At 58.8% G+C, this 27,995-nt stretch overlaps 3 protein-coding genes across 3 annotated transcripts; all 3 read left to right on the forward strand.

Moving 5' to 3' along the window:
* PRKCG (protein kinase C gamma) lies at positions 1-12,186 on the forward strand. Its single transcript, XM_031961769.1, has 16 exons — positions 1-241; positions 552-583; positions 1,603-1,685; positions 4,431-4,542; positions 6,329-6,485; positions 7,177-7,265; positions 7,433-7,461; positions 8,295-8,447; positions 8,610-8,798; positions 8,921-9,012; positions 9,097-9,159; positions 9,325-9,463; positions 9,919-9,999; positions 10,079-10,186; positions 10,948-11,088; positions 11,421-12,186. Exons 1-16 carry the CDS (start codon positions 72-74, stop codon positions 11,619-11,621), a joined length of 1,839 nt encoding a protein of 612 aa, XP_031817629.1. The 5' UTR covers positions 1-71; the 3' UTR covers positions 11,622-12,186.
* Positions 12,187-15,820: 3,634 nt separating this feature from the next.
* On the forward strand, positions 15,821-20,021 carry CACNG7 (calcium voltage-gated channel auxiliary subunit gamma 7). The gene is made up of 5 exons (XM_031963461.1): positions 15,821-16,062; positions 16,517-16,603; positions 16,715-16,855; positions 17,967-18,112; positions 18,911-20,021. The coding sequence occupies exons 1-5, from the start codon at positions 15,867-15,869 to the stop codon at positions 19,166-19,168; spliced, it is 828 nt and encodes a 275-aa protein (XP_031819321.1). The 5' UTR covers positions 15,821-15,866; the 3' UTR covers positions 19,169-20,021.
* Positions 19,751-26,950, forward strand: CACNG8 (calcium voltage-gated channel auxiliary subunit gamma 8). The gene is made up of 5 exons (XM_031961770.1): positions 19,751-19,963; positions 21,280-21,505; positions 23,937-24,302; positions 26,320-26,403; positions 26,736-26,950. The coding sequence occupies exons 1-5, from the start codon at positions 19,751-19,753 to the stop codon at positions 26,948-26,950; spliced, it is 1,104 nt and encodes a 367-aa protein (XP_031817630.1).
* The last annotated feature ends 1,045 nt before the right edge of the window (positions 26,951-27,995 follow it).

Consider the following 27,995-nt stretch of genomic DNA (forward strand, 5'->3'; position numbering starts at 1 on the left):
CCCACCTCTGCCAGGCCTGAGCTCTCCGGATCGGGTGGCCCCGGTTTCCCAGGCAGGGCAGGCTTGGGACCATGGCTGGGCTGGGCCCGGGAGGTGGGGAGGTGGAGGGCGGCCCCCGGCCCCTGTTTTGCAGGAAGGGGGCTCTGCGCCAGAAGGTCGTGCATGAGGTGAAGAGTCACAAATTCACGGCCCGCTTTTTCAAGCAGCCCACCTTCTGCAGCCACTGTACGGACTTCATCTGGTGAGGGAGGCAGGGCTCTGGGGCCCCAGGGGGGCGGGGCTGGGGGAGGGGGCTTGGGGACCCGCGGGAGGAAGCTGGGAGACAGGAGAGTGGGGGTCCTGGGGGCAGCAGCTGGGAGGAAGCTCTGTGGCTCAAGGGGAAGGGGCCTCCAGAAGTCAAGCTGGAGGAGGGGACTCCGGTGTCCCCAGGGGCAAGGGCTGAGGGGCTGTGAGAGGAAGGAGCTGGGAACTTCAGGGTTTCCCAGGGGCAGGGGCTGGGGGAGTCCCCTCCCTCTCTCACTGCGCTGACCTGAAGGTCTGGCTCATTTCAGGGGGATCGGCAAACAGGGCCTTCAGTGTCAAGGTAAGAGCTGGGGATGCGGAGGCCGGGGTCTCTGGAGAGCAGAGGGCCCGGGGGAGGGGCCCACGTGTTCGTGTGGAGCAGAAGCCTGAGCTGCTGAGGACTAGGATGGGGCCAGGCCTGGGAGGAGGAAGGAGGAGTGTGGGGGCCCCCGCAGCTCCAGGTGGGGAAGGATCTTTGGGGAATCTGTTACCATGGGAACAGCCAGTAAGGGGAGAGGGGAGAGTCAGAGACAGAGAACCCGGGAGCGCCGGGAGATTTGAAAACGGACGAGGAATGGCCAAGACCAAGACCAAGTTCAACGAGGGTGTGTGTGTGTGTGGGGGGGGGGGGGGGAAGGGAGGAAGGAGGAAGCAGACAAGAAAAGGAACAGGACAGGAAGGGGGAAAGAGCAGAACAGGGGTGGGGGTCCCCGGCTTTTTGTTATGTTTTATGGGGTTTTTTAGGCAAACCCCGGGAGAAAGGAAGCGCTTTAAGGGGAATACACAAGGGTTTGTTTTTTGGGGGGGGGGGGAGAGAAAGGGTGGGGAAGGCCAGAAAGGAATCAACCCCCTGGTCCTTTTTATAAAACCCCTTTTCAAATGGGGTTTCTCCCTTTGGGGGGGGGCCCAAGGAAATTTTCTCCTTCCCAAACCCCCTTCCCCTTGGTTTTTTCCTTTCTGTAACTGTCTTTGGGGTCTCCTTCTTCTTCCTGACCTCCTTCCTTTCTAGGTTTTCTGTCTTTCCTGTTTCTTCCTTCCTTTGTGTCTCTGTTCCCTGTCCCTTGTTTTTCTGTTTCCCTTTTTCTTTCGCCCTTTTTTTTTTCCTTTTCCCTCCTCAATTTTCCCCCCTGTATCCCTCTCCTTCCATCCCTGGTCTCTCCCTCCATGTCCTGACCGTTCTGGGCTGTCTCTGGTCTGTCCGGCTCTGATTCTGTCCCTGTCTCCATTTTTCCGTCTCTCTCCTGGACTCTCCCCTGCCCTGCCTGTGCCTTCCTCATCCCGGCTCTCTGGTCTCTGCCCATCCATCGCTCTTTCTGCCAGTCTGCAGCTTCGTGGTTCACCGACGATGCCACGAATTCGTGACCTTCGAGTGTCCGGGCGCGGGGAAGGGGCCGCAGACAGACGTGAGTGCCCCCTGTGCCCGGGTCTCTGCAGAGGCCTGGCTCGCTCCCCCCTTCCCCAGCTCCCCCTGGATGCTTGGCCCAGTTTCTCCAGCTATTTTTATGGGAGGGGGGAGGAAGGGGGGGCTGGAAGCAGTGGCTCCTGGCCCACATTCTCTGCCCTTGGCCTGGAAATCTAGGGAGGGGGGAGGTGATACATGGGACTGGAGGGGGGAGGGAGGAGGGGCTATGGAGGTGGAGGTGGGGCCAGGGTTGTTCCAGGATCTAGGAGGACAGGAGAGGGAAAGAAATGGAGAGGGAGATGGACACGGGCAGGGAGATGGACGCGGGCAGGGAGATGGACACGGGCAGGGAGATGGACACTAGGAACAGGGATATTGCGGGAGACAGGCGAGACACAGTGTGACAATGGGGAAGAGGTCCAGAGAGATCTGAAAGGCACCACAGTCCAAGAGATGGGGAGCCAGAGGGGGACACGTGCTGGAGACAGGAAGACGAGGGATCCATGAGACAAAAGGGCGGAACCCCATCTCTAGCCCTTACAGTCTCCAAAACGTGGAATCGCTCTTTGAAGCCCAAAGCTGGGTTGTATTCATTTATTATTAGTATGGGATTGTATTGGTTGGGAAACTGAGGCTTCTAGAAGGGAAGTGATTATCCAAGGTCATGAGGAGCCAGGGACGGACGATCCGACGCCACAGTTGCCTCAGTCTGGGCCCAAGGGGCTGTCCCTTTCTTGTGGGGGTTTTCCTGCCTCCTTGTCAAAGCCAAGGAGAGTGAGTGAGTGACCCACAAAGCAGACATCGAGGGAGGGAGAGCTTGATCACAGGATGGAGCCGCTAACTGGAGCGGCCCCCAGGGAGCACGAGTCCCTCTCTCTCGTTTTATATAAGTGAGAGGGGAAAGGGAAGGGACAAGATGCCGAGGAGAAGAGCTGAAATCCCAGCTCAGGGGCCCGGCTCCATCTCTGGTCCTGGGTCTCAGAGGGGACGGAGAGCTTGGGGAGCCACTTGGGTGCCAGCCTGCCCCTTCTTGGACGTGGGACGTGCCCTCTGAGTCTCAGTTCTTCTGTGTAAACCCTAGGGCCGCCTCCTCCACAGCCACGTGAGGAAGGAGCTTTGTAAACCCTCAGCGAGAGTCTCCTCCTTAGGAGATCAGACAGATGGCGGGCAAAGGCAGAGACAGAAAGGTGGGGAGCCAGAGGCCCCCAGAGAGGCACTGGAGGCAGCAGGCTGATGAGGGAGACCCCCGATTTGGAGGCAGGAGGCCAGGGCCCTGTTTGTGGCTGTGTGGCCCTGGGAGAGTCTCCGGTGCTCAGGATCTCTTCCACCATATGAAGGGGCCAGACTTGATAACAACATTTGCTCATTTCTAGAGCCCCTCACACATATTATTTCATTTGTTCCTCGCTACAACAATGGGAGATGTGTGCTAGTATTATCACCATTTTGCAGGTGAGGAAACTGAGGCAGAGAGGTTGAGGGACTTGCTTAAGGTCACCACTCATAGTACGTATCTGAGACGAGATCTGGCCTCGGATCATCCTGAATCTAAGCCCACTCATTCATGCGCTGAATCACCGCGCTGCCCAGTGAGCGCTAAAAAACTCCCTTCTGGCTCCGGAGCTGTGAATCAGCTTCCTCTCCTCAAACACCAGCTGCTTCAGGCAGAGCCGGAGGAAGTCAGAGACACGAGAGAGGCAGAGATGGGGAGACAGGCACGGAGACGGAGGGACCAATGGGGAGAGAGACAGACAGAGATAAAGGGAGAGAGAGATAAAGGGAGAGACAGAGATAGAGGAAAAGAGAGGAGAAGAGAGATGGGGAAACAAAGTGATGGAGAAGGAGGGACCGGGAGAGAGACAGACAAAGAGAGGAGACTAAGACAGAGACAGAGGGACAGAGGGACAGAAAGAAGAGAGTTGGGGAGACAGTCATGGAGATGGGGTGACCCAGAGAGAGACAGACACAAAGACCAACGAGAGAGACAGACAGAGAGGAGTTGAAAAAACAGAATCATGGAGACAGGGTGACCTAGGGAGACAGAGACAGAGACCGACTAGAGAGACAGAGACAGAGAAAGAGAGACAGAGACAAGAGAGACAGAGAAAAAGAGAAGAGAGTTGGGGAGGCAAAGTCACAGAGACAGGGTGACCAAGAGAGACCAAAACAGACACAAAGACTAATGAAAGACACAGAGAAAAAGATAAATAAACAGAGACTGAGACCCACAGAGCCAGAGGAAAAGAGAGAAGTTGGGGAAAGAGCCCGGGTGACCAAGGGAGACAGAGACAGAGACAGACCGAAAGACGGAGACAGAGACAGACAGAGACAGACAGAGACAGAGACAGAGACAGAAAGAGACAGACAGACAGAGACAGACAGACAGAGACAGAGACAGAAAGGGACAGAGACAGAGAGACAGAGACAGAGACAGAAAGACAGAGACACAGACACAGACAGACAGAGACAGAGACAGAGACAGACACTCAGAGACAGATCCAGACAGAGAGGGAGGGAAAGAGAGAAGTTGGAGAAAGAGCCGGGGTGACCGAGGGAGACAGAGACAGACAGAGACGGAGGGGCAGAGTCCCGGGACAGTGCCCGGGGAGAGAGGGGGGCAAGGGGCACCCCGCCCCCGAGACAGTGGCCGGCCGCAGAGCAGCCTGTGGGGAGCCGGAGCCCAGGGAGCCGGCGGGCGCTGCGGGGAGGGGAGGGAGGCTCCCGTGACGTTCCTCCTGCCTTCCAGGACCCCCGCAACAAGCACAAGTTCCGCCTGCACAGCTACAGCAGCCCGACCTTCTGCGACCACTGCGGCTCCCTGCTCTACGGGCTGGTGCATCAGGGCATGAAGTGCGCCTGTGAGTGCCCGCGCGCTGTGGCCGGGGGCGGGGGGTGCCCCTAAGGCGAGGGCCGCCGGGGAAGGAGGGGCGGGCCCTGGGGAGGGCTACTGGCCGGCCAGGGGGGGGTGGAGGGACTAGGAGACCTGGCAGGGGAGGGAGGTGGGGAGTTTGGGGGTCCCCGTAAGTTTAGGGGATGTGGGAATTTTTGTTGAGTTCCGGGCCCCTTTGGGTTGGAGATAATGCCCGGCGTGGGGGAGCGTGTTTCTTGTGGGGGGAAACGGCGGGCGGGGGCCTGAGCGGCTTGGGGTGAGATGGTTCCCAGGTGGGCCCCGGGTTTGGTGGGCCTTTGGGCCCCCCGGGCAGGGAGAGGGAAGAAGCGATTTAGTAGGACCCTCTGTGTCGGGCAGTGCGAATGGCCAAGGGTGGTCCGGGGGGGGGGGGGGGGGGGGGTTAGGCGGGGTGTTTTTCCATTGTGGGCGGGTACCCCTTCCCCATGGAAAGCTGTCCCCCAGGGAAATCAAGTATTTCGGACCCAAAGAATGGAGAAGGAAGACGGAGGGGAAGGCCCAGCTGAAGTGGGGAGACCCGTGTTGTGGGGGGGTCGGGGTCGGGGTGGGAAGCCCCGAGGGGGGGCTCAGGGGAAGCAGAGGGGCCTGAAAGGGTGATTTGGGATCCCCCCCGGTTTATCCGTTTTGGAGAGCGGGGTTTTAGCGTTTGGGTTTCCCGCTTTGTCCCTGTTTGTCCCAGGTTTTCTGGGAAGTTAGATCAGGGAATGAATTGTTGGGGGGGCCCCTCCCTCCTCCTCTCCCTCTCCTTCAAGTTTTTCCCCTTTTGTTAGAAACCCCTCCCTAGGGGGTTTCCCGGTTTTAAGGTTTATAAGGAGGGTTTCTGGTTCCCTATGTTTCATTTTTGGCTTTTGTTCTGGAAAAGTTTAATTTTGGGGGGGAGTTGTTTGATTTGTTTGAAGGACAGGGTGTCGAGTGCCCTTTCTGTTCCATGAGCCTGAGCAGAATAGAGACTTTAGACAGGGAGAGAGTGGGGGAGGAGGAAACCCCCCTGGGGCCGGTAAGGGAGAGCATGACTTAGTGTTCACTTGGGAAATACTGACTTTTTGTTTCAGTTTTTATCCCGAAGTCTGGAGAAGGAAAGAAAATGGGTTTTTGCCAAGAAAATGTAAAATGGGGTAAAAGACCAGGAGGATGAGGAAGAGGACGAGGAGATTAGAAAAGGAGACTTGATGGTGGCAGAGACAGTATTTTTAAAGATGGGAGGAAAGGGGCAGGAAACAGATGGGGGAGAGACAGAAAAGAGAAGGGCAGGAAGGGAGGAGGGAGCGAAAGAGACAGAGACAGAGAGACAGAAGTAGAGATAGAGACAGACAGACATATAGACAGAGACACAGAGACAAACAGAAATAGAGACAGACATAAAGAGACAGAGACAAACAGAAATAGAGATAGAGACAGAGACACAGAGAGAAACAAATAGAGACAGAGACACAGACATTAAAGAGACAGAGACACAGAGACAGAAACAGAGAGACAGACACAGAGACAGACAGACATAAAGAGGCAGAGACAGAGAGCCCTAGATTAAGACTGACACAGAGAGGCAGAGGGAAAGGGAATGACCTGGACAGAGACAGGGAGAGGGAGAAGCCAGCCTAGTAGAGACAGACACTGACAGACACAAAGAAGGTGACCAGACATCACGAGCAGGGGCGCAGAGGTGTAGGGGTGGGTAGGGGCCCCACGAGGAGGGCGGGAATGATCGCAGACGTTGGCCATGAGGGGGCCAGACTGAGCCCACCCTGGTCCGTGCCGCAGCTCCCTGAAGCCCGGGGATGTGGAGCGCCGCCTGAGCATCGAGGTCTGGGACTGGGACAGGACGTCTCGTAACGACTTCATGGGAGCCATGTCCTTTGGCGTCTCGGAGCTGCTCAAGGCCTCTGTGGACGGCTGGTGAGGCTGCTCTCTCCCCGGGGAAGGGGGCGGGCTCTGATCCAGCCTCCTCCTCTGTCCTCAGCTCTGCCACGATGCTCCCAGCCCAGCCCAACAGCCCCATCTCTTTCTGTTCTGTATTTCCGAGGTCAGAACATCTCGGATTTCTCTGGTCTATCGCTCCTGTCCGTGTCTGGGATGCGCTGGGGGACCTCTCACTGGCCTCTCTTTCTGAACCCCCCCCCCCACTGCTGCCTTTCCCTGTCTCTGGGTCCTCGGTCTCTCCACATGTCCCGCTCCTCAATGTGGGTCCCCGGATTTGGGGGACATCCACGTCCACAGCTCCCTCCATTGTCTCACCCTCTGGAGGATGTGGGGGTCTCTCATTCACTACATCTCTCAGGGTCTCTGGGTTTCTCTGTTATAGGTACGGGCTGGGGCTGTCTCCCTCGTCTCTCCTCTCTGAGCTCTCTTTGCCCCTCTGCCTCTGGGGGGAGGGGCTCTGCTATTCTGGGCTCACTTTTCCTTTTTCTCTGTGGGTTCTCACTCCCTTTGTGTCTGGACCGTTCATCCCTGTCTCGGGTTTGTTTTGGTCTGTGCCCCCTTCTTCTCTTGCGCTCTCTGTGTGGTGGGGCGTCTCTTCCTGTCCCCCTGGGTCTCTGTCTTCCCCTGCCCCCATGTTTGGTCCCTTCCCGGGCGGTGTGTGTGCCAGGTACAAGTTACTGAACCAGGAGGAGGGTGAATATTACAATGTCCCAGTGGCCGACGCTGACAACTGCGGCCTTCTGCCCAAGTTTGAGGTATCCTTCTCCATTCAGGGGTCTGGACTCAGGTCCAACAGCCTTCGCACCACCTCAGGGCTCCCTGTAGCTCCCCCTCCCTTTGATCCCCAAACCTGGCCTCTGGAGCTAGAGGCGAGCTGAGCTGTGTCTCAGCTTGCCTCTCCTTTCCTGGCCCAGCACTTTGAACCTGTAACTATCCCCTGGAGCTGTATGAGGTGAGGAGGGGCCAGAGCTAGCAGAATTGGGGAGCTGTATGTAACCTCAAGAATCTGGGGGCTTCTTCCCTCTCCCCAGACCTGCCCCACTCGCTCCCTCTTAGTCTCTGTTCCTGCTTGTGCTGTCTGGTTCTCTCTTCCACAGGTCCGCTTATATCATGTTTCTCTCTGTCTCTGGAGCCTTCCTTTGTCTTTTATTATGATTTCCCTCTCTCCCTTCTTTTTTCCCTTTCTCCTTTCCTTTCTTCTTTCTTCCTTCCTATCCTCTGTCCTTCCCTCCCTTCCTCCATCCCTCCTTCCTTCTCTCCTCTCTTCCTTCTTTCCTTCCTTCCCCCTCCTTCCTTCCCTCCCTTCCTTCCTATCTCTCTTCCTCCTCCCTCCCCTCCCTTCTTTTCTCTCCTCCCTCCCTCTTTTCCTTCTTCCTTCCTTCCTTCCCTTCCTTCCTTCCTTCCTTCCTTCTTCTTCCTTCCTTCCTTCCTTCCTTCCTTCCTTCCTTCCTTCCTTCCTTCCTTCCTTCCTTCCTCTGTGTCTCTCTGGCTCACATATGACAAGGACATTATCGCATCCTGGGGGTTCCAAACCTTTCCTTTCTTTTCACCAATTCTAAGCCAGACGAGTCAGGGATAATTTTTTTTGGGGGGGGGGTCATCCCTCCAGTTAGGGACTCTGGTGTCCTGGCCCCCAGCTGTTCCCTCAGGCCTCCGTAGGATGGGCTCCTCTGTGAGATCAGCTGTGTTCCTGTTTGGTGGCTGGGTTGGGGTTGAGAGATCACTGCTATTGCTGCCCCTCATCTCTCCTTTCTGTCCGTCCCTCCCTCCTTCCCTCTTGGGCAGCGGGTGCGCCTGGGCCCTTCTCCCTCCCCCTCTCCCTCCCCCAGCCCCACGGACTCCAAGCGCTGCTTCTTCGGCTCGGGCTCGGGCTCGGGCCGCCTGCACATCTCCGACTTCACCTTCCTCATGGTGCTTGGAAAGGGCAGTTTTGGCAAGGTGAGGGCCCCCAAGGGGCTGGGGTGGGAGTGGACAGGAGGAAAGGAGCTAGGGGTCATCGGAAGTCTGACCAGGCTGGGGGGGGGCGGGACGGACTGAGGAAGGGCCTGAGGGGCCCCTGGTCGGAGCCGTGCCGGACACCTGGGTCCCTCCGGCTCCCAGGTGATGCTCGCGGAGCGTCGGGGTTCCGAGGAGCTGTTCGCCATTAAGATCCTGAAGAAGGACGTGATCGTGCAGGACGACGACGTGGACTGCACGCTGGTGGAGAAGCGCGTGCTGGCCCTGGGGGGCCGCGGGCTGGGCGGCCGGCCGCACTTTCTCACGCAGCTGCACTCCACTTTTCAGACCCCCGTGAGCGCGCCAGCCCGAGGCGGGCCCGGGCTGCGGGGGCGGGGACGCAGAGGGCTTTGGGCTCCCGGGGTTCGGGGGCGGAGAAGCGGGAGCTCCCCCGAGCCGGGTCTTCCTTTCCCCAGGACCGACTGTACTTTGTGATGGAGTACGTGACGGGCGGGGACCTCATGTACCACATCCAGCAGCTGGGCAAGTTCAAGGAACCGCACGCCGCGTGAGTGTCCGAGTGCAGAGGGGGAGCACGGCAAGGGGACCCCGGCGCTGACCCGCTCTGGTTTCTGTCTCTCGCCCCACACAGGTTCTACGCGGCCGAAATTGCCATCGGCCTCTTCTTCCTCCACAACCAGGGCATCATCTACAGGTGAGGGGCCCCCTCCCCTGGGGACTCCGCGCTGCAGCCCCGCCCCCAGAGCCATCACCCCCGCCTCCAGCCCCTTGCCAAGTGTCGCTCGGGTCCCTTTCCCAGACCCTTCGGGTTCGGGACGCCCTGATCCCGTCCCGCCTTCCTCTGGCCCCTCCCCTGCAGGGACCTGAAGCTGGACAACGTGATGCTGGACGCGGAAGGACACATCAAGATCACGGACTTCGGCATGTGCAAGGAGAACATCTTCCCGGGGACCACGACTCGGACCTTCTGCGGGACCCCGGACTACATAGCTCCCGAGGTGCCTCTTCCTGGGGAGGGGGAGGAGCTGGGCCTGGAGCGGGGCGGAGCATAATGTGGGGTCTGGAGGGAGCAGAGTGCAGTGTCCTGGAGGCTCGCCTCCTGGGGGTCCGTAGTGGGAGCAGTGTAATGGGGGATCTGGAGGGGGCGGAGTGTAATGGAGTCCGCCTCCTGAGGACCCAGAGGGAGGCGGAGTGTGATGGGGGGTCCGAAGGGGGCGAGGTATCACGGGGGATCCTAGGAGGCGGAGAGTTTATGGGGGATCCTTAGGAAGCGGAGCGCAATGGGAGTCCTGAGGGGGAGGGGTGTAACCGGGGTCCGGAGGGGGCGGAGTGTGATGGGGAGTCCGGAGGAGGCGGGGTGTCATGGAGGCTCCGCCTCCTGGGGGGGGGTCCGGAGTGGGCGTGTCCTGGACTGCTCTCCCAAAGACCCCTCCCTGCCCTGTGCCCCCCGCAGATTATCGCCTACCAGCCCTACGGAAAGTCGGTGGACTGGTGGTCCTTCGGGGTGCTGCTCTATGAGATGCTGGCGGGGCAGGTGAGGAGGCGGGGCTGGAGAGAACGGCGCGAGCCTGGGGCCGGCCCGGAGAGCGCTGAGTTGTGGTCTCCGTCCCCAGCCTCCGTTTGACGGGGAGGACGAGGAAGAGCTGTTTCAGGCCATCATGGAGCAGACGGTGACCTACCCGAAGGCGCTGTCGCGGGAGGCCGTAGCCGTGTGCAAGGGGGTGAGCCCCGCAGCCTGCCTACAGCTGCCCCCTCCCCTTTCCCGCGTGCGGGCTTCGCTGCCTCGCGGGCCGGGGTCTCGGTCCCCCCTTTTCCGCGCTCACCTCTGCCGGCCTCTGGGCCGCTAGGTGGCGCCATAGTGCTCGGAGCGCAGCCTGGAGGGCTCATCTTTCCGAGTCCCAGTTTGGCCCCAGGCTCTTAGAGCCCTCTTAGTGCCCCCGGGCACGTCTTAAGCCCGTCTGTCCGTTTCCTCATGCCCCAAATGGGCTGGAGAAGGACGCGGCGGAGCAGCCTCTTCCCCAAGAAGGCCGGACACGAGTGCAGGGCCGAGGGCCGTTCCCCGGCTTTGTAATTCGTGGCGTCCCGGCCTTTCCTCTCGTTTGCGTCTCCCTCGGTGTCTCCCTGATCCCAATCTGTCTGTTCTTTCTTCCCCTCCGTCTTCACCCCTTTGCTCCCCTTCGCCCCAACGGGTGCCGCGCTCGGTGCCTCCCCTGCTCCGCGCCGTGTGTCTGTCTCACGGCTCTTGCTTCAGTAGCACGGAAGCTCCCCGAGGCCTTGCCTGCCCCAGTGGCCGCGGGAGCCGGGGGGCTCACTGTTCTCCGAGATCTTGTCTCCCTTCTGGTCTTTCTGAGACTCGTTTCATTGTTTTCCCAATGGCTCCACCTTTTCCGAGTCCGGCTTTTATCTCGTGCTCCTCTCTCCTTTCTCTGTCTCTCCCCCGTCTCTGCTGCGATTTTCCTTGTTTCTACCTCTTCCTGTCTAGTTTCTCACTAAACACCCAGGAAAGCGTCTGGGCTCGGGGCCCGAGGGCGAGGTTGCCATCCGGGGCCATGGCTTCTTCCGCTGGATTGACTGGGAGCGCCTAGAGAGGCTGGAGATCGCTCCGCCCTTCAGGCCACGACCAGTCAGTATCTTCCTCCGTGGGTGTGCTGTATGTGGTCTGGTGTAGGTGGTCTCTGGGTACCACGTGTGGTGTGTGTGGTCTGTGCGCACCATGTGTGTAGTGTGGTGTATGTGGTCTCTGTGTACCATGTGTCCAATGTGGTCTGGTGTATGTGGTCTGGGTGTACTGCGTGTGGTCTGTATGTACTGCGTGTGGTCTGTATGTACCATGTGTCCAGTGTTCTATGTGTTGTGTGTGTTGTGCGTGTGCAGCCCATGGGGTCTCCAGGAGCAGGGAAGGCCCTTGGGAGAGGAGCAGGGGCCCCACTGATCTCCCATCTTCCTTTCCCCCAGTGTGGTCGGAGCGGTGAGAATTTTGACAAGTTCTTCACCCGCGCGGCCCCGGCACTGACGCCCCCCGATCGCCTGGTCCTGGCCAGCATCGACCAAGCCGATTTTCAGGGGTTCACCTATGTCAACCCTGACTTTGTGCATCCCGATGCCCGCGAGCTGCCCAGTCCCGGGGCCGGGGCCAGCCCCGTGCCTGTGCTTTGAGCGCTCTGCTGCTTCGCCCTCTCCTCGGACGGGCTCGGCTGGGGGGGGGGGTTCTCGGATCTGTTTGTTCTCTCCCCCCTTCCCCCACCTGGGACTGGCATCCTGCATACGCTGCCCTCATTCTAATCTCCCTTATCCTGCCCCAGCTTCCTAATTCGAATCCCCCCCAATGATCTAGGTCCCTACCCCCGGCCTAACCCCTGGCCCATCACCCTCCTAGTCCCTCGTCCTGAGCCTACCTTCAATTTGAAGTCCTGTGGGAGGCTGTGCCCCCACACCTGGGACCCCAGGGGAGAACGGAGACGGCCCCCAGCCGGGGCCCAGCATCCAGATCTGCCCAGTCCCCCCTGCCCCCATCTGGTGTTCTCCGCCAGCTAGTATTCTAGAGCTTCCCGCCCCCACCACTGCCAACCCCTTCCCTGCTGCCTGTGTGATTCAAGTCTCAGCTTCATGGAGCCCTGGATCCACCTTTCTGGCCCCCTGGGGCCTCTCAGTCAGGCTCCCCCATCTGTCCCCACCCCCATCCCTCAGGGCTGGGAAATAAAGTTGGGGTTTTGATGCTGGCTAAGCTTGTGTTTGCTTGGGTCCCGAGTCAGGGAAAGGCGTAAGGAAGAGACAGTTGAGGAACAGACGGAGCTCAGGAGAGAACCAGGGGCAGTGGGAAGAACGGGCTAGAAGGACATTAAATGTTAAAATTACATTAATTGAGATGGAGCCCTTTCGCCCAGGCCTCAGAAAAGCCCCTGGGCGCCGCCGACCCGGTTCTCGGCGGCCAATTTATTAAGCATCTCCTAAGAGCCGGGCACTGATCTGGGGCTTACAATCCAGAGGTCAACGTGAAACGCTCCCTGCCCTGGCACAGCTTCCATTTCTTCTGCAGCAGCTAGCCTTAAGGAGGCTCAAACTTCGGGAACCCAGAAGATCCGAGTTCCACGCCTGCCTGCCAGGGACAATTAACACACACTCTTAGACTCCTCTTTCTTAACTGTAAAATGGGGATAATAATAGCATCTGCTTCCCAGGAGGCTGGTGAGGATCACATGATGAGGAGACACGTTCAGTGCCCCAGAAAGGGGAGGTGGTGTGGTTATTATGGGAGAAGAGAATAGACACACACATAAAATAAGAACAAGGCAACTTTTCTGGAAGGGGGAGAGCCGCAATGGCAGCTCGAGGCTTTGGGATGTCAGCCAGGAGCATTGAGGTTTGCTCCTTAGAGGCAGCTGGGGGATCCTGGAGTTCTTCGAGCAGGACTGGGGCAGGGTTAGACCACTGGTGGTTACACGGAGGGGGGGCTTCCAGGCTTTAGACACTTTTGGTCTCAAGTTAGTTTCCCTATTAAATTGTAAGCTCCTTGCAGGCAGGGGCTGTTTCGCCTTCCGCTACATCCCCGACACGCAGCACGGTGCCGGGCTCATAGCAGACACTTAACGAGGGCTTAGTGACTGGTGGGAAAGGTTCTCCAGACTCGGTCTCCCCTCTAAATAGCAGACCAAAAATAAGTGTAGAAAGGGAGGGTTGAGAGAGAGACAGAGAAAGAGAGAGACACAGAGAGAGACACACAGAGAGAAGAGAAAGACACACACACAGAGAGAGAGGAGAGAGAGAGAAAGAGAGAGAAGGAGGAGGAGGGAGGGAGGGAGACTGGGAGGGAGGAATAAGCCAAAAGACAGAGGTGGAGGGGAAGAGGCTGAGACAAGGACAGATGGAAAGACAAGCTCAGAGATGGGAAGATTAGGATCATGAGAGACAGAGACATGCTGAGCCTGGGACGGTGAAACAGTGAGAGACACCTACAACAGGGACAGACAGAGACAATGACAGAGAGAGTCGGAGATGGTGAGAGAGAAGCAAAGATTCAGGCTCAGGGTGAGTGAGAGACAGAGGGAGGGTCTGAGGGGTCACTTTCGGACTTATTGCTACTGTTAGCCCCCCCCCCCCCAAGCGCCTCCTTTACACCCAGACTCTATTTCCCATAAGCAATTGCGGCAAGCTCCCCTAATCCTGTCTCTTACCAGCCTTTGGAGGAGGAGATGTTGGGGGGGTTACCTGCAGGGGGCTGCTGGGAAATGTAGTCCTAGGGTGGGGGAGGGAGCGGGGGAGCAGTAGCCGACCCCTGAATGTCCAGGTCCCCTGGGCTCAGTGCAGACACTGGGGCCCTGTTAGGGCTCGGCAAGACGGAGGGTGCTCTTGGTTCCCCTCAGGGGGCGGAGGTTGAGCTCTGAATCTCTCTGAAGATGGATTGTCCAAGGAAGCTGGGCTGGGGGAGGGAACTCCTGGGTGCCTGAGGGCATGGGATTGGGAAGAGAGATGTCTGGGTCCCCAAGGGGGCGGGATCCCACACTCCTGAGTCCTTCAGGAAGTGGGGCTAGGGAAGGGATCTCCTGGGTTCTTGAAATGGTAACAATAAGGAAAAGGAAGCCCTTCCCGCCTGCCCCCTCCCCCCCAAGGGCTAGTTTCTAGGGCATTAAGGGGGCTGCAAGAGGGAGTCTGGCGGGGACTGAGGAAGGATCCTAAGTCTCCGAAGGGGAGGGACAAGTGGAGAAGTCCCTGGGTCTCTCAGGGGTCATTCTGGGATCCCCCTTCCCAGGCCAAGTGAGAGCAGCTTCGGACCCTGTGCCTTTAAGAGAGAAGGGTGGGGGGAGCGCACGACGGCCCGCTGACATCACGCTGGGGCGGGAGGGGGGTGGGGGGGCTCACTCAGGCTCTGTGAAGGCTGCAGGACCCGGCCCGGCCTCGGCTCCGTCCACCCAGCGCCCCCCGCCCCGGCCCCTGCAGGCCTGGCCCGCCGTCCCCGGCCTGCTTTTTTGCTGCTCCGTCCGCTGCCTCTGCGTGTGCCTGGCTCGGCCCCTCTCTCCCCGTATCTCTGTCCTGTGAGCGTCTCTGTCTCTGCATTTCCTTCTCGTCTCTTGTCTCTCGGCTTCTCGCCCGGAACCCGCGCCCCCCTCTCTCAGCCTGGCTCTGGCCGGGGCTCCCTGTCTGTCCGCACTGCCCCTGGCTGGCTCCCTCCTCTCTCCGCCCCTCCGCACACCTCCCGTATCCCTCCATCGCTTGGAATCCCGTTTCTCTCGGCGTCCTTCTCCCCGGCTCTCTGGCTAGGTCTCTTTGTCCCCGTCCCTGTCTGTCTCTGTGTCAGTGTCTCAGTCTCTCTCCATCCCCATCCTCTGCGTCCTCCCTGCTTCCCTCCCCTCCTCCTCGGCAGCCAATGAGAGACCTGGGCTCCCTGCTCCCGTCTCCGTCCGACGAGGAGTGAGGGAGGGAGGAGGAGGACGGAAGGAGGCAGGCAGGGCCAGGCAGGAGCTGAGGGCCGGAGCCAGGCAGGAGGCAGGAGAAGAAAGAAAGCCCAGGGGGCAGGGCCCAGAACACTCGGGGCCGGGAGCAACTTGGGCGGTCAGGGAGGCCATGTGAGGCCAGACATGCGGCTGCAGGCCAGGCTGAGCGACCGCCAGCGTTGAGCGAGTGAGACCAGCTTTCCGAGCCAGGAGATACTAACGGGGCTGGGGAGCCTGGGATGTTTGTATTTGAGAGGTCAGCGGTGACGCTGATGGATGGAGAGAGCCCGGGGTCAGGAAGCAGGATCCCCAGGACACCTGGAATCGCGAGGTGGCAGAGAGGGCCAGGAGGAGGGAGCAGAACTCTTGGGTCCCGAGCATTTAGATGGGGGAGGGGGAGGCAGCCCGTCAGCCGGGGCATGGGGTTTGAGGTCAGGCTTCAGGAGGCAAGTGGCCGTACAAGTCCCGACGGGAAAGACTAGAGGATGGCTTGGGTCCATTAGTCAGGGCCTGGAATGAGTAAGGGGTTGAGGAGCCGGGTCCCGGAGGGGATGCGGCTGGGGGCTGAGCCGGGGCCGACCGAATTCCGGAGGCACGAGGCAGGCCAGATCTCCAGGCGGAGGCGAAGAGTGGAGGGGCGGGGGCGGACACCTGGCTCCTATTCACCCGGGACCGGACGGGCCTCGGGCAGGACACCACCATCCTAGAAGGGACAGCAGCTCCAGGCCAGAAGGCTAAATCATGACTCCAGCTCCCGGGAGGAAGTGGAGCCCTGCGGGGGGCGGCGCCGCAGCAGGGCGGGGTCAGGTGGCAGCTGCCCAGGCCCGGCAGGAGAGCCTCAGGGCTGGGAGGCGCAGGAGAGCAGGCCGCCTTGAACTGACGCGTTCTCAACCCACATCCCGCTCCTGCTCTCCGTCCTTAGCCGCCCGTCTCCGCAGGCCCCGCGCGCCTCCCGCCCGCGGCCGCCGCCGCCATGAGCTCGTGCAGCAGCCGCGCGCTGACCTTGCTGAGCAGCGTGTTCGGCGCCTGCGGCCTCCTCCTGGTTGGCATCGCGGTCAGCACCGACTACTGGCTCTACATGGAGGAGGGCACAGTGTTGCCCCAGAATCAGAGCACCGAGGTCAAGATGGCGCTGCACGCTGGCCTCTGGAGGGTCTGCTTCTTTGCAGGTAGCGGGACCCCGCCGCCCTCCCTCAGCTCCGGGCCCGCCCCCTCGGGGACCCCGGCGCCCGGCCCCTCAGGGATCGGGGGTGGGTGGGGCCGCTGCCAGCCCAGCCCCTCCCCCTCCGGAACCTGACAGGACCTTCCCCCAGTCCCCGCTTCTCGGGGACCCCGGAGACCCTCCCCTTCTGGCGACTCACCCCCCATCCCCAGGCCTTTAGGGACGTTGCCCTCATCCCTTCTCCGGCTCCCCTTGTGGTTCTCCCCCCGCCCCTCACTACGGTGTTCCCCCCTCCGTTGGTGCCCCCGGGTGCCCCAGTTCTCCTCCGCCCCCTCCCCCGCCCGGGCCCGCGGAGCCTTCCTCGAAGCCGCTCCTCCCCCGGCCTTTGCCCGCGGCCCCGAGAGCTCGGAGCGGGCGCCCGTCACACTGGCCGAATTTGACCGCTCGCTCCTTCCCCGCAGGCCGGGAGAAGGGTCGCTGCGTGGCCTCGGAATATTTCCTCGAGCCCGAGATTAACCTGGTGACCGAGAACACCGAGAACATCCTGAGTGAGGGGGGAGCTTTGTGGAGGGGCGGGGGAGGGGCTCGTGGGCCGAGGGGCGGGGCTCGGGCTGGCAGGCTGCCAGGCTCACCCCCGCCCCTCCCCCCTGTTCCCCTAGAGACTGTCCGCACCGCCACCCCCTTCCCCATGGTGAGTCTTTTCCTGGTCTTCACGGCTTTCGTCATCAGCAACATTGGCCACATCCGCCCTCAGAGGACCATACTGGCTTTCGTGTCCGGCATCTTCTTCATCCTCTCCGGTGAGTGCCGGGCGCCCGCTCTGCCCCCGGGCATCTCTCTGGGCCCCTCCAGGGTCCCGCGACGGCTGTAAGGCCTCCGGGAGAGGCCAGCCTCCGAGCCTGCGCCCGACCCCGGACTGGCTGCGGGAGGACCCCTCTTTCGGCTCTGGAAAGCGAAGACCAGGCTCAGCGGCGCCAGTGGCGCTGGCCGTGGGTCCCGGAGCCTTCCGGGTCCCTTCTGGTCTTCAGCATCCCTCGCTGCAAAATTAAGGTGGGGGAAGACCAGATGGGGGAGGCCTTCCGGGAAAGGCTCCTGGGGACCCTCCTCTGTCTGCTTGGTTTTGGGGAGCTTAAGCTCCCCGTGGGATCTAGGAGAAGTCCCTTGTTTCTTTGGACTTCACGCCAAGGAAAGGGAGCGGCCAGAACAAGATTCAAGGCTCATAGAGACTTTCAGGGAATCCATGAACCTGGATGGGAAAAAAAAGATATTTCTATTTTTCCTAAACTCTAACTGAAATTTAGTATTTCCTTCAATTATTTAAAAACTTGATTCTCAGAAAGAGTCTGTGGACTTGCCAGACAGCCAGAGGGTCCATCTCTCTCACACACACAATCACACACACAATCACATTCATAAACATACACACACAATCATGCACACACCAATCACACTCACACACAATCACATCCACACACACGATCACATTCACACATACACACACAATCACGCACACACATACACACTCACACACACACACTCATACACAAGATTTAGAACCCCTGGCCAAGGTATCTCTAAGATGTCTGTCCAATTCTATCATTGGAGGAATCTCTCCTGAGCTCCCCTCCCTCTTTCCAACCCAGTGCTGGAGGGGCAGAGTAGGGGAGATAAGGGGAGGGGGAGCCTTAAGCCTTATGCCAAGGGGGAGTGTGTGTCTGGGTGTGTCGGGGAGGGAGGAGGGTGGAAAGAGCCCCCTTCCCAGGAGAGGGGGTACCCTGACGCTGAGGCAAATGGGGGTGGCTGTTGCCAGGTGCCCACCAGGGCCCTGGGGAGGTGGGGGGACCCATCGGGGCTGCCTCCGGGAGCCGCCTCTGGGACAGCCTGCTGAGCAGCCTCCTCCTTCCGGGGCAGGCCTCTCTCTCGTGGTGGGCCTAGTCCTCTATATCTCCAGCATCAATGACGAGGTCATGAATCGGCCCAGCGGTTCGGAGCAGTACTTCCACTATCGCTACGGCTGGTCCTTTGCCTTTGCGGCCTCCTCCTTCCTGCTGAAAGAGGTGGGAAGGGGCTGGAAGCTGGGATTTCTGGTGGCCTGGAAGCCCTTTTCCCGACCCCCCCCCCCATATTGCATATCTGGCGCCCTAAGCCGGAGAGGCAGGAAAGGGTTTGGAGGAGACCCTGGGGTTCCGAGAGGGACTGGAGCTGGGGAGGAGGGAAAGGGTTTTGGGAGGGGATTCTGGGTCTCCGAGGGGCGGGGCTAGAGTTGGGGAAGGGGATGGGTTTTGAGAGAGAATCCTAGGTCCCCAAAGGGGAGAGGCTAGAGTTGGGGAAAGAAATGGATTTTAAGAGAACCTAGGAATCCCCGAAGGGGCGGGACTAGAACTTAGGGAGGGGAGGGGTCCCTGGATCTCTGGAAGGTTCGGTTCTAGAGTCGGGGAGGGGGAATGGGTTTTGGGAGAGGATCCTGGGTCCTCTAGGGGGCAGTAGAGCTGGGGGGGGAGGGGTTTGGGGAGAGAGCGTTGAGACCCCCGAGGGGGTGAACCTAGAGTTGGTGAGGGGGAATGAGTTTTGGGAGGGGTCCTTGGGTCTCCGAGGGGGCGGGGCTAGAGTTGGTGAGGGGGAATGGGTTTTGGGAGGGGTCCTTGGGTCTCCGAGGGGGCGGGGCTAGAGTTGGTGAGGGAGAATGAGTTTTGGGAGGGGTCCTTGGGTCTCCGAGGGGGCGGGGCTAGAGTTGGTGAGGGGGAATGAGTTTTGGGAGGGTCTCTGGGTTTCCGAGGGGGCGGGGCTAGATCTGGGGGGAGGGGTTTGGGGAGAGAAGCTGGGGGGCCTGAGTCCCGGATCGCGGGTCCCCACAGGGGGCCGGCGTGATGTCCGTCTATCTGTTCACCAAACGCTATGCGGAGGAAGAGATGTACCGGCCTCACCCGGCCTTCTACAGGCCCAGGCTCAGCGACTGCTCCGATTACTCGGGCCAGTTCCTCCAGCCCGAGGCCTGGCGTCGGGGCCGCAGCCCCTCGGACATCTCCAGCGACGTCTCGATCCAGATGACACAGAACTACCCTCCCGCCATCAAGTACCCGGACCACATGCACATCTCCACCTCGCCCTGCTGAGGGGCTGCGCCGCGCGCCCCCCCCCCCGCCCCCGCCCCTTCTCCTCCACTTTCCCGAGACCCTCCCTTCTACTCCCCGCTTGGGCCCCGTCCTTTCTCCTCAGCCTTTCCCCTTCTTCCCAGTTCCTTGCCCTTCTCCGAAGCCCGTCCCCTTTGGTCCTTTTCCTTCCCTTAGTCTCCTCCCCTTCTCAAGTCCCCCCTCCTCCGCTCCCGCGACCCCCCCCCCCATCCCGTTTCTTGGGTATCTTCAATGTCAGGCAGCTCCTCATAGAACCAGACTGCGGGCCATCTTCAAGCCTAAGGGTCTTTTCTCCCCCAACGCTCTGACCCTCATTTTTCCCGGGTCCATCCAGCTATAGGCACTTCTTCCCCGGCGGCCCCTCCCCTTCCCCCCCCCCCCCTACCCACTCAGGAGTTGGGAGGGGCGGGTTGCTAACCTTGACCTTCTCATTCCCCTTGACCCTGGGCCACCTGGCCCCCCTTCTCCCCCCCCCCAGGTCTGTCCCTCCCTTATGTTACTGGAATCTTTGTCTCTCTTTTTCTTCCACCTTTCTTTCTCTTCCACACCAGAGGCCCCCCTGGGATGGGGAGAGAAGGAGGCCGCCAGGCTGACCCCGACGCCTGGGTCCCCTCCCTCCTCGCTCCTCTCCCCCAAGGCAGGGGCAGTAGCGGGGCCGAATGGCCCCCCAAACCTCCGAGTCTTCCGCCTCTGCCTCCTCGGCACCTCCGCCCCTGCTCCGTGCTGGGCTCCAGACGTCAGCCCCTCTTCGGGGGTCTGCGCTCTGGGGCCGCCGGGGTGGGGGCAGGGGCCCGGAGGGGGCAAAGTTATGTACTATGAACCAGACGGCCCCCGGTGGGGGGCCAGGGCTTTTAGTCTGCATCTTTGGGGGGGGGAGGGAGGGAAGCGGGGCAGGGCATCAGTTAACCCGCCGTTATGCAGCGGGTTTTTAATGAGGCTTGGGGGGGGGGGGGCCCGAGTGGGCCAGGGTTAGGGTGGGGGGTGACTCTGTTACTTACTATGTATCATATGTAAATACCAACAGAAACTTCAATAAACTCTATTTCAAACACTGGGTGTCTGCCTGGCGGACCGGGCGGGAGTGAGTCGGGATGGAACCGCCTGCCTGCGCTTGGGGAAGGTCTAGCCGACCCTCCTCTCCACACCTCAGTTTCCCCCTCTGGAAACTGAAGGAATTGGGCTGCCATTTAAAGGGCTCTGGGGGATGGGGCTCTCTGGGGAATGGAGTATCTGGGGGATGGGGCTCTCTGGGGGGATGGGGCTCTCTGGGGAATGGAATATCTGGGGGATGGGGCTCTCTGGGGGATGGGGCTCTCTGGGGAATGGGGTATCTGGGGGGATGGGGCTCTCTGGGGGGATGGGGTATTTGAGGGATGGGGTTCTCTGGGGGAACAGCCTGGCCGTCCTGGCCTCTGCCTTTCACCTGAGCGAGTCGGCCTCTCTGAGGCTGCAAGTACAATGCTTGGGTCTCCTCTACTGGACCACCGGGAGATGTTTTTCCTCTAAGCCCTCCCTTTTTATCTCCTCTTTGCCCCTCCCTGGCTGTGCTCCAGGAGCTGACTCCCTCCCCTGCGTTGCCCCTGGGCCGAGGAGCATCCATAAAACGACAGAAAAGGCTTGTGGGCTTCCCTTCTGGGCTTGTATTCCGGGACTGGACGCTTCCTATGGGGCTTTTCTCCTTGGAAGGTCCGGAAGGCGGGCACTGACTTTGCGTTTTGCCAGACTCGGCATCGGGCGGGGGCATCTTAGGCATTTGATAAATGTCGAGGGCAGCTGGGCAGTGCAGGGGATAGAACGGCCTCTTCCCGGGAGTCAGGAAGATCTGAATTCAAATTCAGCCCTGGGCAAGTCGCTCCATCCCTCTAAAGGGGCCACACTGGAGATGGACATGGCAAAGCACCCCAGAGTCTCATCTCACAGAGTCACATAAATGAACAATAAATGAAGGTTTATTGATAAACGGTGCCTCAGTTTCTCCATCTGAAAAAGAAAGGCTTGGATTTCATACTTTCCAAGGTCCTTCTTTAATTGTTTTTTCCATGATACTCTCATATTCCCTAGAGGGTCTCATCCCACTCACCCTTTTGCCTCAGTTTCCCCCTTTGGAGAAGGAGAAGGCTGAGCTGAGCACGCACAAAGCTTCTCTACTGGTTCTCCCATCCTGGGACTGTGCTGCTTTCGAAGCCCCATCACTCCTCTCACCTCCCACTAAGCCCAGTGAGACAGCAGGGGGCTGCCGGCACGCTCTGGGACCCGGAGGGCGGGGGGAGGTCCCAGAGCCCCCCTCCTCTGGGCGCCTGATGGCCACAGGGCTCTCCAGTGAGACCTGGCTCCCCGTGAAGCACAGGACCCCAGTAGCGAGCCGAGCTAAGCTGGGTCACTTTAAGAGCGACATCCCTCCCTTCCTCCTCCCCCCTGCTTCTCTTCCTTCTTTCCTGCTGAGTCTGGGGGTCCTGCGGTGGTCGGGGAAGGATCCCCCAGATCCATTCTCTGCTCCTGGATTCAAGAGGATGAGGAGAGGGTTTGGAGCAGCGGCTGGGGGAGGGGAGAGGGAGATGGAAGGGGGGGTCCTCCTTTTAAAGGGCCCCCACTCTGTTTCCGGTTGAGGCCTGAATCCGGTTGCCATGGGGACAGGAGGAGGTGGAGGAAGGGAAGGAGGGATGTTGCTACAGGGGAAGTTAGAGATGGGGGAGGGGGGCTTGTGCCCCCTTCTCCCCTCTCTCGTGACCTTGGCCACTTCCCCACGGGGAGTTCCAAGGGTCCGCCCCCACCTAAACCACCCTCCATCCAAACCCCGGGTAAAACAAAAAAACCCCCTCCCAAAGAACAAAAAAAGTTGAAAACCCAAAATTTCCTAAGAAAAAAGGTGGTTTTTAAAAAAGGTAAAAATTTTCTTAAAACCCCTTCCAGGGTCCACCTCCCCTCCCCCCCTTTGGAAGGAAAAAAAACTTTCACCCTTATCCCACCCTGGGCTTCTGTTTTAAAATCCCCCAAAAAACCCATAACCCGGGGGGAAAAACAAGGAAAAATTAAACCCTTCCCAAACTTTGTTTCTCCCCTTAACCCAACCCAATTCCCACCATACCCAAAACAAAATTTTCTTCTTCCTTCCCTTTCCTCTTTCTTCCCTTTAAAAAAAGTCAAAATTTTTTTTTCCCAATTTTCCCAAAGTTTTAAACAAAAGGGGAAAAAAGCTTTAAGGAAACTTGTAAAAACAAAATCCATTTCTTTAAAACAGGAAAAAGAAAGGGGGAAAAAAATCCAAAAAAAATACGCTCTAAAAAAACAGGAAAAAACCTTTACAAATCCCCCTTCTCTTCTCCCCCCTTCTCTATCGAAAAGGTTAAATAAAATTTGCCCCTTTCCCCCCAAAAATCTTTCCATCATCCCCCTCCCCTATCAAATTTTCCCCCATCTTCCCCCCCCGTTGAAAATCCTTTCCATCACCTTTCTTCTTTCCCCCCCAAACCCCCCAAAAAACCTCAAATTCTAAAATCCCTCCCTTTTTTTTCCCCCATCTTTAAACTCCCCTCCCCAACCTTTTTTTGAAAATAAACTATTTTGTATCAAATTCCCAAAGTCAAAATCGGTTTCCATAAAAAAACAAAAATTAAATAAAAAACAAAATCCCTTTTCCCTCCACCCCGTTTCCACATCCCTCTTTCCCCCCCTCCCCCACAAACAAATCTAAAACATTTATCCCCCACTTCTAAAACCCCAAAAAACTTTAAATCCCCTTTTTCCCAAAAAAAAAACCCCTCAAAATCCCTAAAAAACCCACCAAAAATTTTAGAAAAACTTCTTTCAATAAAAACAAAAACAAAAAAACTTTCCAAAAACAAACTTATACCCCGCACCTTTCCCCGAGAATCCTGGGGCAAGGCTTCAAAAAATTAAACATGCGATGGGGGGAACCGGGCGGAATGGGAAAAACTCCCCACAAACGCCAACCCATTTCCCATGCAAAAACCACCGAAAAAATAAAAAAAACCCCTCAGGAAAATCCAAAACTATTTAAAACTTTTTAAACCTACCTGCACTAATTTATTTACAAAACAAAACCTTGGGCATCCCCTTTCCCCCCCCCTTTTTCCCCCCTAACCCCATTCGCCTTTTCCCCGGGCTTAGCAATGGCGGAAAAACATTTAAATTTCCCTCCGGCCAATTTCCCCACCAAAATGGGCAATTCTAAAATTTCAAATCCCTTCACCCCTAATTCTTTAACCAAACCGGAAGGGCTACAAAAATAAACGGAAAAAACTTAGCTTTGGGTTCAAATCACCAAAAACCCAATTAAACCCACCGTCACAAAATACATAATAAAAGGCATTTGGGGCCCGGACAGGGAGGGAATCCCTTTCCCATTATACCTTCTAAACGCAAATTTGGGGCTTAAAATGGGAAATCGGGGGACCGAAGGGGAGGGGGCGGGGTTTAACCCAGGTGGTAAATCCCAGATGTGTGCAGAGGGAGGGGGCCAAGATCCTCTGGGGCATTGGGTTTGACTGGAGCACAATGGGGGATAAATATTGGGCAAGCAGCAGGGAAGGCTGCTGGGCCCGGAGCCCGCCCCCCGGAGCAGGGGGAGGAGTCCTGGCCTCTGGGAGGACCTGGGGGGTGGGAGCGCCCTAATCCCTGTCCTCCTCTCTCGATAGCCGCTGACCATGGCAGCCCGCTGACCCCGTGCTCGCCCGCCCGCCTGCCTCTTCGCTGCCGGCGCCAGCCCCCCGGGGGTCCCTGTCTGCCTGAGCCTGCCCAACCCCCGCCGCAGGCACGGCCCCTCCCCCGCTGCCCCGGTGGTGGCCGGCGGCCCCCCGGCTGCCAGCCTTCAGACTGGAGTCCCTGAAGCGCTGGACAGAGGCTCGGGGCCTGTGGTGTGAGAAGGGCGTCCAGGTGCTGCTGACCACGGTTGGTGCCTTCGCCGCCTTCGGCCTCATGACCATCGCCATCAGCACCGACTACTGGCTCTACACCAGGGCCTTCATCTGCAACACCACCAACCTGAGCGCCTCTGCCTCCGAGGACCCCCCGGCCCGAGGGCCCGGCGGGGTGGCGGAGAAGAGGGACCCTGGGGGGCTGACCCACTCGGGCCTCTGGAGGATCTGCTGCCTGGAAGGTACAGCGCCCTCCTGCCAGGGCTGGCCGGCGAGTCCGGGCCAGGGGTCCTCTTCCCAGGGGTGTGAGTCCTGGCCGGGCCTCCTCCTCCCAGGGCCCGCCCACCCGCCGGGCTGGGGCCCCTGGAGCCTCTGCTCCTCCTTCTGTGAAGTGGGAGGGTCCCGCTTCCCTTCCAGCTCTGATCTCTCCGGTTAACGGCCATCCCTGCCCTTTTCTCCGTTTCTCGGACCCCCTCCCTGGCCATCCCGTCTCCCTTCCGGGGCGGGAGGAGTGCTGGCTCCCCCTCAGGGGTCTCTGAGCTCTCCGGGCTGGCTCCGATTCTCTGGAATTCTCTGGCGCTGTTCATTGCCTGGGGAGGAAAAGGGAAGGAATAAGCAGTTATATGGTACCCACTGTGTGCCAGTGTCCGAGCTAAGCCCTTGACAGTTACTATCTCATTTGATTCTAACCCTGAGAGAGGTGCTATTTATCCCCGTTTTACAGGAGAGGAAACGGGCAGAAAGGCAAGGCCACTTGTCCAGAGTCACACGTCTAGGAAGTGTCCGAGGCTGGGTTTGAACCCAGATTTTCCCATCTCCAGGCCTGGTGTTCTATGCCCTCTAAGCATGGGTGTCTCCTTTTCCTGTCCTTTCTGAGCCTCGGTTTCCACCTCTGTTAAATGGGAATTTGTTTGACCCAAGACACATGCTGGCTGTTGTGTTTTCATGGGTTCTTTCCCTTCTTGCTTCTTCCTCTCCCATGTTCCATTCTTCCCTTCATAAGGTAGAGGACGTGGTCATCCCCTTCAACTCCAAAGCTTTGAGCTGAGAACAGGGGTTTCCTCCCATCCTTTTATGGTCATCCTCTTCAATGCCAAAACTATGAGCTGAGAACAAGGGCTCCCCCCCCCCGCCCCCATCCTTTTATACTCCCAGCACTTAGCACAGTGAATGGTACACAGTAGGTACTTAATAAAAGCTTGATGACTGAGTCTCCTTAAGAGCTCCCTCCCAAGGTCAGAAAAGAAAGAGCCAGCCTTTAAATGCCTACTATGTGCCAGGCAGGATGCTAAGTGAGGGGATGTGGTGGTGGTGGGACACAAGGCTCCTAAGGACTCAGAGCTTTACACTACTCTTCTCTCTCCCCCTCTTTTCTGGGAAGTGGGAAGGGTCTGCTCCTTCCTTGCTCCTTGCTCCAGAGTCCGGGCGTTGTTTCTCTCTCTGCCCCTTCTCTGCTTTCTCTCTGCTTCTGGCTCCCTCGTCTTGCTCTTTTCTCCCCCTCTTCCTTCTGCCTCATTGCCCCTTTTCATCCATCCTCCCAGCATATTGTAGCCATTGTAGAACTTTGGATGGGAACTCCTTCCTGCTTCCCTCACCTCCCACTGTCACTTTACAGGGACAAAAATGGAGGTCAAGGGAGGGAACCCGACTTGCTTAAAGCCATATGGGGTGGTGGGCTCCCCACCCCCAACCTAGAGTTAGTCCCATTCTCTGAGACAAAGAGACAGACAGACAGACACAGAGACAGAGATCAGTCAGACAGACACACACACAGAAAGAGACAGACAGAAAGACAAGAGGTCAGTCAGACTGAAACCCTGGGAGCTTAGTCTCCCAGACCCCTGGAGAGCCCGTGTTGGGAGCCTCCCACTTAGTGGGGAAACTGGGTGGAAGACCTTGAGTCTTTCCCCTTCCTTTCAACCCCAGAATCGCCCTCTGAGAGATGGGGGTGGGGGGATCTCTCCGGAGCCTTCCAACTTGAGCGTTTTCTGATGCAAGGACGTGGACACCCCTAAGGTAACCGCCTCCCCCCTCCTCTCCCGCTCTGCCCACTCCCACGTTTCTCCTTCCTGTCTCTGGGACTCCAGCCTCTTCTGAGACAGGGAAGGAGGTGGGTCAGTGGGCTCCCCTTTGCAAGAGGCCAGAACCGAGTCCCCCACCCGAGGGAAGGAGAGGGGAGAGGGGATGGTCGGCGATGCAGAGGGGGCCAGTCCCCCTTCCCCTCCCCCCCCCGCTAATCTCCATCTCCCCTCTCCCCAGGACTGAAGCGGGGTGTCTGTGTGAAGATTAATCACTTCCCAGAAGACACAGATTACGACCATGACAGTGCAGAGTACCTACTCCGTAAGTGGGGGCTGGGAATTGGGACTTGCCCCCCCCCATCCTAGGGGGTGGAGCCTCGGATGCTCATCTTTGAAACCCATTGGCTGGGATCCCCTGGCTTTTGATTGGCTGGGAGGACTCTCCCGGGGAACCGAGCTCGGGGACGATGGAGTATTCTGCTCAGCCAGCCTGGGAATCCGGGGCCGGGATTGGCCGCTGTCTTTGGGATGTCGAGGCCTCCCTTCTGATTGGCTCCTTCTTACTCCGAGTTGATCTCGAATCTGAGCAGTCGGTCCCGGGCCTTGGGGGCAGGGGGGAGGGCTGCGAGTGACCTGGTCCTGGTCCTCTGCCAGGTGTGGTCCGAGCATCCAGCATCTTCCCCATTCTCAGCGCCATCCTCCTGCTGCTGGGGGGCGTGTGTGTGGCTGCCTCTCGAGTCTACAAGTCCAAGAGGAACATCATCCTGGGGGCCGGCATTCTCTTTGTAGCCGCTGGTGAGGGCCGAGGAGGGGGCACGGGGCGGGGCCCGCAACAGCGCGGAGGGGAGGGGCCTAGAGTCTCGGGATGACCCCGCCCCGTTTCACAGAGCGAGGATGTGGGAAGCCTAGCGAGGGCGGGGCCTCACTCAAGGTCATCCCTAGTCAAGGGCAGAATCGGGATCTCAGGGAGAAGAGCTCAGAAGGTCCTGGAGTTTCAGAGAGAGGCCGACAGGGAGGCTTAGGCAAGAAGGGGGCTGTTAGGCAGGAGCTGGGACAGAGGCGGGGATTTAGCCCCGGGAGAGGGACCGCAAACGGAGGCTGGGCAAGAATTTAGGGAGGGGGAGGGGCTTAGAAGGGGCGGGGCTTGGGAGAGGCAGGGCTTCCATGAAGGGGCGGGGCTTGGAAGGGGAAAGGGCTCAGGAAGGGGCCAGGACAAAAGGAAGGAAAAAGGAAACTCAAGGAGAAAAAGGAAGGAAATTTAGAAAAGGAACCAGAAAAAGAAAACTTAGAAAGAAAGAAAGAAAACCAAGAAAAATATCTTAGAAAAAGGAAAAACTAAATCCAAAAAGAAAAATTCAACAACTTTAAAAAAAGAGGAAAATTTGAAAAAGAAAACAAAACAGAAAACCACAAAAAAAAAAAAAGAAAAACTAATAAGAAAAAACAAAACTTAGAAAAAACTCCCCGAAAGAAAAATTGAAAAAACAAAAACAAAACCTCAAAAACAAAAACAAAACAAAAACAAAACTTTAAACCCTTTGCCCCCCCCATCCCCCCCCTCCCCTTTCCCTCCCCCCCTTCCCCTTCCCCCCCTCCCCCTTCCCCCCCCTCCCCCCTTCCCCCCCCCCCCCCCCCCGCCCCCAACCGCCCCCCCCGCTCCCCCCTCCCCCCCCCCCCCCCCGCCCCCCCCCACCCACCCCCCCCCCCCCGCCCCGCCCCACCCCCCGCCACCCACCACCCCCTGCCATTTAAAACCCCCCCCACCCCCCCCTCCCCAAAATAAACCCCCCCACCACCCCCCCCCTTTCCCTCCCCGCCACCCTTTCCACCCCACCCCACCACCCACCCCACCCCACTCCCACCCTCCCCCCACCCTCCCACCCACCACCCACCCCACTCCCCCCCACCCCACCC

This window comes from Sarcophilus harrisii, chromosome 3, assembly GCF_902635505.1.
Source record: "Sarcophilus harrisii chromosome 3, mSarHar1.11, whole genome shotgun sequence".
NCBI lineage: Eukaryota > Metazoa > Chordata > Mammalia > Dasyuromorphia > Dasyuridae > Sarcophilus > Sarcophilus harrisii.

Bases quoted from the DNA above. Each gene is read 5' to 3' on its own strand.
- PRKCG (XM_031961769.1), top strand. From the start codon at position 72: ATGGCTGGGCTGGGCCCGGGAGGTGGGGAGGTGGAGGGCGGCCCCCGG. The intron at 9,160-9,324 runs GTGAGGGGCCCC...CCTCCCCTGCAG, and splicing joins AACCAGGGCATCATCTACAG to GGACCTGAAGCTGGACAACG. The intron at 10,187-10,947 runs GTGAGCCCCGCA...CTTCCTGTCTAG, and splicing joins CCGTAGCCGTGTGCAAGGGG to TTTCTCACTAAACACCCAGG.
- CACNG7 (XM_031963461.1), top strand. From the start codon at position 15,867: ATGAGCTCGTGCAGCAGCCGCGCGCTGACCTTGCTGAGCAGCGTGTTC. The intron at 16,063-16,516 runs GTAGCGGGACCC...CCTTCCCCGCAG, and splicing joins GAGGGTCTGCTTCTTTGCAG to GCCGGGAGAAGGGTCGCTGC. The intron at 18,113-18,910 runs GTGGGAAGGGGC...GGGTCCCCACAG, and splicing joins CCTCCTTCCTGCTGAAAGAG to GGGGCCGGCGTGATGTCCGT.
- CACNG8 (XM_031961770.1), top strand. From the start codon at position 19,751: ATGGGGAGAGAAGGAGGCCGCCAGGCTGACCCCGACGCCTGGGTCCCC. The intron at 19,964-21,279 runs GTGGGGGCAGGG...CTTTTGCCTCAG, and splicing joins TGCGCTCTGGGGCCGCCGGG to TTTCCCCCTTTGGAGAAGGA. The intron at 26,404-26,735 runs GTAAGTGGGGGC...GTCCTCTGCCAG, and splicing joins CAGTGCAGAGTACCTACTCC to GTGTGGTCCGAGCATCCAGC.